Here is a 6000-nt window from a genome sequence, read left to right on the forward strand (position 1 = left end):
TTTTCGTAACAATAGCTAGCCTCCTCAGGGTCCTGGAAATCTTGTTTCCAAAATTCCTTACAGGCTTTCTCTGTCCCTAACCCCCTCCCGACTTGAAAGTATATATTCACCTTTCCACAACCCCAGTGCTCTTTCTCCCCACTGGTCCTGCCCTCATGCTTTAAGAAAACCACCGATGGGGCGCCTGGGTGGCTCAGGTTGAGCATCCAACTTGGGCTCAGTTCATGATCTCGAGGTTTGTGGGTTCGAGCCCCGCGTCGGGCTCTGTGCTGACAGCTCAGAGCCTGGAGCCTGTTTTGGATTCTGTGTCTCCTCCTCTCTCTGCCCCTCCCTCATGCGTGCTCTGTCTCTGTCTCTCAAAAATAAATCAACGTAAAAAAAGAAAACCACTGTTTTGCCCCAAAGATGTCTCAAGAATTCTTTCTTGATCGTTTGCCCCAACATTTCCACATCATTTGTGCCTCGTTCCTAGGGTTGTTTGAAAGATTAAATGTGACGCTCAAGGAAAGCGCCCAACACTGTGCAATGAGCACTCAGTAGGTGTTCTCCTTCTACTTTGGCCAATGTAATGAGCACCCACTAGGTGCTACTACACCTGTGATACTGTGGAGGTGAATCAGGCTCCTTTGCAGCCGGTCCAAGAGCAGCTGCCAGCCCAGGGTTGGCTGCTCCTCATTTGCCGAGATCCCACTAAGAGCGGACGACGGTCTCTGTTCTCCCCCACTGCCGACGGCAGATTACCCACACCCACCCTTACGCCTCCCACCCAAAACCAGATGTCCTGGGAGTTCAGGAAACCTCATCCTGAGTCCAGCCCTGCCACTAACTCGGTTCTTGAGCAGCAAATCAGGCTGTGACTCTGGACTTCAGTTTCCTCATCTGCAAAAGGAAGAAATTGGATGAGATTATCCTTCAGGCCATCTTTCACCTTCCCCCCCAAAGCTGGTGGTCTCACGGCTCCAGGGGATCCATCACGGTGGAGACTAGTTAGCTTAGAGCCCAAGGTGTATAACCAAGGCTGGACTCCTCCACCCCAGCCCCCACCCGGAGCCTTCCCACCCCTCCCAGCGCACCACGCCTTTTCCCGTAGTGCTGGCAGCATCTGCCCTCGAGGCAGGTGGGAGAGCAAGCTTCTGAGTCTCGCCCCTCATCTTGACTTGGACCTAGATTAGCTTTCAAGCAGAAGCCCAGGGGTGGCCAGGCATGCTCCGCCACTCCTCTTCCTTCCCCAAGACCCGTCCCTGATGTCATAACTGGGTAACTATGACAACATGTCACGGGGACCGCTAAGGACCTCACAGAGGAGACTGAGTGCCTCATTTCTGAAGTGAGACTAGGAAGAGAAGATGAACAATTGCCTGGATTATCTCGCCTACCCTGTAATCGTCTCTAATCACAGGCAGAGCACGACCTTCAGGAAGAAACTGGACTTTGGCCACTACATATTTCACAAGAATAGGATACAAATAGGTATGTGGGCCATTGGGGCAGGACACTGTGATTAGGGGTTCTGGAAGGGTCCACCTTAGAGAGATTGACGGTAAACCAGACCAGGACAGGGCTTTGCAGTGATGTGGCCGTATCTGCTAGGTTGGGTCAAGAGAACAGCGTCAGTGACAAAATTTATCTTCCACCCGGAGTCCAGTGGACGGAAATGCTCATTTAAACTCGTTAAAGCCCGAGAAAACTAGAGAGGCTCCCACAGGCTAGTCCTATTGTGGAGGATGAGAGAGATGTTTTGTTTTTTTTTTTAATTTTTTTTAATGTTTATTTATTTTTGAGACCGAGAGAGAGCATGAGCAGGGGAGGAGCAGAGAGAGAGGGAGACACAGAATCCGAAGCGGGCTCCAGACTCTGAGCTGTCAGCACAGAACCTGATGTGGGGCTTGAACTCCCGAACCGTGAGATCAGGACCTGAGCTGAAGTCAGACACTTAACCAATTGAGCCACCCAGGCACCCCGGGAGAGGCTCTTTCACTGGGTGCAAAGAACATTGATCTCTACGTTTTACTTGTTCCCGCCCTCACGTTCTTTCACGTCTGCTAAAAAACTCATCAAAGATGTCAGCTTGGGACAGTTAAACTTCCTGAACTAGAGTAATGTCGGAATTCAAAATCGTAATGTGTATTAGTCGGACGGTCATTTAGAATGAGTGGGTTTTCCGAGGTGGCTGAGGGGACTCCTGTGTCGTAACGTGGCTCTCTTTTATCCTTCTCTAGTGAAGCCTACTGTCGATACCAAACCTCCGGTGGCACACACGCATCACATTTTAAAACTGAGCAAACTACAGGTATTTGTTCTTGCCATTTGCAGATGTACTTGACTGATCTTTATCTATGTCCTGAAGGGGTCCAGCTTCCCAGAGCCTCATAAATACCCACCTAACCCAGAGATTTGTCACTCCTCCCCTCCCCTTGCACACCAGCCATTTCCTGTGCTCTGCTCCCCGTCTCCATGGTGGCCCCCAATTTGCCCCTCCCCCACCATCCCAGAGGACGGTGATCCTGAGCCGTTGGGTGTTGGACGATGTCACCATGCTGGGGTGTGGTTTCTTACCAGGGTGAACAAAAGCGAATCGACAAAATCGAATATGAAAACAAGCAACTGTGTCAGAAAATCGCAAACGCCCATCGCGGTCCTGCCAGGGTGGATTGTTGGAACGAATATTTTTCCAAGAGGTAGTGTTCTTTCTCCCCTTTTCATTTTTGGAAAGTCAGAATTGACTTGCCCCTCGTTGAATTTTAGTGCGAGTTTCCCCTGAGCAGGAGGAGGACTCGAAGGAAGGTATCTTGACGGGTAAGCTGGAGAGACCAGATTAAGGGGAATAGAAACTACTCAAAAGAGGGACCTTCCTCTAGCATTAAAGACTCCTAACTTTTATTGCATCTAAGAGACTTTTTGGAGTCCTATTCAGAGTTTGTCATGGGAAAATACCGCATAGTTTTGTCAAATGGTGACCAGAGGTGGGACTCTGAAGCACAGCGTTCTTAAGGATCGGTTCCTCAAATATTTCCTGAGCAACTACTATGTGCTAAGTGCTATGAATAGAGATGAAATATATATATATATAAATGATGAAATATATATATATATATTTCCTTGTATATCTGAAATAGTTGAAAGCTGAAAAGAAGCAAAGCAGAACTTGTCCCTGGCCCTTTGTGATGTATCCATAGGCAAGCCCCTTCCCCCATGACATAAACCAGACATTCTCAGTCCTGGTTTCACATAACCATTCCTGGGGTGCTGCTACCAAATGCCAATGTCCAAGCTGCACCCCAGACCAAAAAAGTAGAATCTTCTAGCGGACATCAGGGTTGAAAAACCACTGATACAAACCTACCAATGCTGTGCACGTTCGCCAGAGTGTAGTCGATTTCAACAGGTATATGGGGCCTCAGGGATCAGCAGGACAGTGTGTTCCCTGCGCTTAGGCAGCCTGGGTTTATGACATCACGACTTCATCTGAGAGGGGTATTTTATTCTTCAACCATCTCAGGATTTTGTGTTTTTCAGCTTGAACAGAGAAACAAGAAACCGGGAGCTAGTGAGAATCACCGTGGAAAACCAGGGCATTCTGAAGAGGCTTGGCGATCGAAAACCGCACTATGACCGCAGATCATCCGAGATAGATTGGCAGGCACGTGGATACTCCGCCCTATTCCCTCGCACACACAGAGTTCGTCTGTGTTCAGAGTAGAGTCGGTCTCAGAAGAGACCCCTGAGTGGCTGAGGGAGCGATCATGAGAAATGCAACAATCGGTAAAAGGGAAGCTACCCAGAGCAAACAAAGCTAACGACAGGAGCAAGCCACCCTCCTTGGTAGCAAAGCTGCTATGCGTCAGTTTCAGAAAAAAATACCTCGTAGCGTCCTCCTTCAGGCTTTAATTCATTGAGGAAAGCCAAACGTACAATCAGAGAGGAGGAAGGGTATACCATTCAGTGTGCGGTTGATTTCCTTCATTTAGGAATGACCCTTCAAGAAGGAAAAAAAGAAAAAAGGCATCTGCGGTGTTTTTAAAAAACCCCCACTCCCTGGCTTTGGTCTGTAAGCCTTTTCTAAGCCAGCCTTAGGAGTTAGACTTTCAAGTTAAAAAAAAATTTTTTTAAACGTTTATTTATTATTGAGAGACACACAGAGAGCAGGAGCATGGGAGGGGCAGAGAGAGGAGGAGACACAGAATCGGAAGCAGGCCCCAGACTCCGAGCTGTCAGCACAGAGCCCGACGCGGGGCTCGAAATCACAAATCCTGAGATCATGACCTGAGCCGAAGTCGGACGCTTAACCCACTGAGCCACCCAGGCGCCCCTAGACCTTCCACTTTAGCACCAGCCCCCTGGCACTGACATAATTCTCTCTGATTTTTTTTCTTTCAAGAATTCAAGGCGCTATATCAGAAATACAACAAAATATCTTCTCTCCTGAGATGAATAGGTATGTCTTCCCATGGCTGCTTCTTACTGTGAAATAACAGTGATCACAGTTGATATCAAAGCCCTAAGAACTGTGTAGATGAAGAACAAGGGGCCCAGTTAAAGGGATGGATTTTGCTCTTCTGTTAGTATAAGGGAACTTAGGGCTGTGTCTTCTCTCCCTATGAGTAGGAAATGACTGGCTTTTGTCATCAGCTTTTGAGTCTTCATGTGAGTCTTAAGGGGAAGTGATTTGTTCCAATAAAACATAAACAGGAGGTCTCGTGGCTTTACTGTTGTGCCAAAAGTTGAATTATATGTCTCTGTCACTGTTCAAAAGTACCGTTGTGTTGGCATTTTGTATTATTTAACTTTATTAGTAATGGCCAAGTTTGGGATTTTTTTTTTTTTTTTTTATCCCTGGGGAGAAGGATAAATGGACACGCAGGCTTTCCAAGGAATAGGTCTGTGTAATTAATGTGTCTCTATTTCTCTCCCTCTCTTTTCCCCTGAATACAAGGTTACTCACAGTGGAAAAGATACAAGAGAAAGCCCTAGGATTTCTTAGCTGCTTAGACTCTCAAAACACTCCTAAGTGGCTGAATGCTCAATCCTAGGATGCTACAATAAAGCTTGGAACATAAAATGAGTAAGTTACATTTAAGGTACCTGAAGGCTTTAAGTCCCATCCCAAAATGGAGACAGAGTGGGGCAGGCAGAAGGAAGGATACAACCATTTTTATTTGGGGCTATGAAAAGAAGTGTCTATGAGAGAGAAAGCAAGAGAAGCATACACCATCACCACCATCGTAGAGGGGAGGAAGGCGGGGTAAGATGACCCAGCCACAAACACAGCTCTGTCAAAATGGAAAACAGAAGCACGTGATAAGATTAAGGTCCTGACAACACAGAGAACAAATGCCATTTCTCTGTGAATACACAGAATTGGAAAAGAATGCTTCATTGAAGTTTCCGTGTACTCTGTTCATTTATAAGGGGGCGGCCACAGTGAAAATGTCAAACGTATCTCAAAACATATGGCAAGACAACATTCCCTGACTGCTGTGACTGGTCATGCTGGGGTTGAGCCTGACTTTGTTTAAACTTTTTATTTTGAAAGAGTAGATCTTAAGTGTTGTCATCACAAATAAATAAACTGTTTTAAAATAGATTCACAGACGGGGCGCCTGGGTGGCTCAGTCGGTTAAGCGTCCGACTTCAGCCAGGTCACGATCTTGCGGTCCGTGAGTTCGAGCCCCGCGTCAGACTCTGGGCTGATGGCTCAGAGCCTGGAGCCTGTTTCCGATTCTGTGTCTCCCTCTCTCTCTGCCCCTCCCCCGTTCATGCTCTGTCTCTCTCTGTCCCAAAAATAAATAAACGTTGAAAAAAATAAATAAATAAATAAATAAATAAATAAATAAATAAATAAATAAAACGTTAAAAAAAAATTTAAAATAGATTCACAGGAAGTTGCAAATAAAGCATGGGGTGGGAGTGGGGTACTTCCGCACCCTTCACCCAGCCTTCTCCACAAGTTAGCATCCTTTTTTTTTTTTTTTTTTTTTTTTAGCATCTTGCATAACTGAC

The 6000-nt window shown here is 46.6% G+C and overlaps 1 protein-coding gene across 1 annotated transcript; it reads left to right on the forward strand.

The window, feature by feature from the left end:
* The first annotated feature begins 1263 nt into the window (after positions 1 to 1263).
* Positions 1264 to 5062, forward strand: CFAP97D1 (CFAP97 domain containing 1). Its single transcript, XM_086687430.1, has 6 exons — positions 1264 to 1470; positions 2220 to 2290; positions 2560 to 2678; positions 3517 to 3640; positions 4379 to 4435; positions 4934 to 5062. Exons 1-5 carry the CDS (start codon positions 1347 to 1349, stop codon positions 4424 to 4426), a joined length of 486 nt encoding a protein of 161 aa, XP_086543556.1. The 5' UTR covers positions 1264 to 1346; the 3' UTR covers positions 4427 to 4435; positions 4934 to 5062.
* Positions 5063 to 6000: the final 938 nt, after the last annotated feature.

This window comes from Puma concolor, chromosome E1, assembly GCF_028749965.1.
Source record: "Puma concolor isolate L17-30 chromosome E1, mPumCon1.1.hap2, whole genome shotgun sequence".
Taxonomy (NCBI): domain Eukaryota; kingdom Metazoa; phylum Chordata; class Mammalia; order Carnivora; family Felidae; genus Puma; species Puma concolor.

What these genes read in the sequence shown, in the direction of transcription:
- CFAP97D1 (XM_086687430.1), top strand. Translation starts at nt 1,347, where the DNA reads ATGAACAATTGCCTGGATTATCTCGCCTACCCTGTAATCGTCTCTAAT. An exon ending in TAAAACTGAGCAAACTACAG is followed by an intron (nt 2,291 to 2,559) that starts GTATTTGTTCTT and finishes GTTTCTTACCAG; the next exon opens with GGTGAACAAAAGCGAATCGA. An exon ending in AACGAATATTTTTCCAAGAG is followed by an intron (nt 2,679 to 3,516) that starts GTAGTGTTCTTT and finishes TGTGTTTTTCAG; the next exon opens with CTTGAACAGAGAAACAAGAA.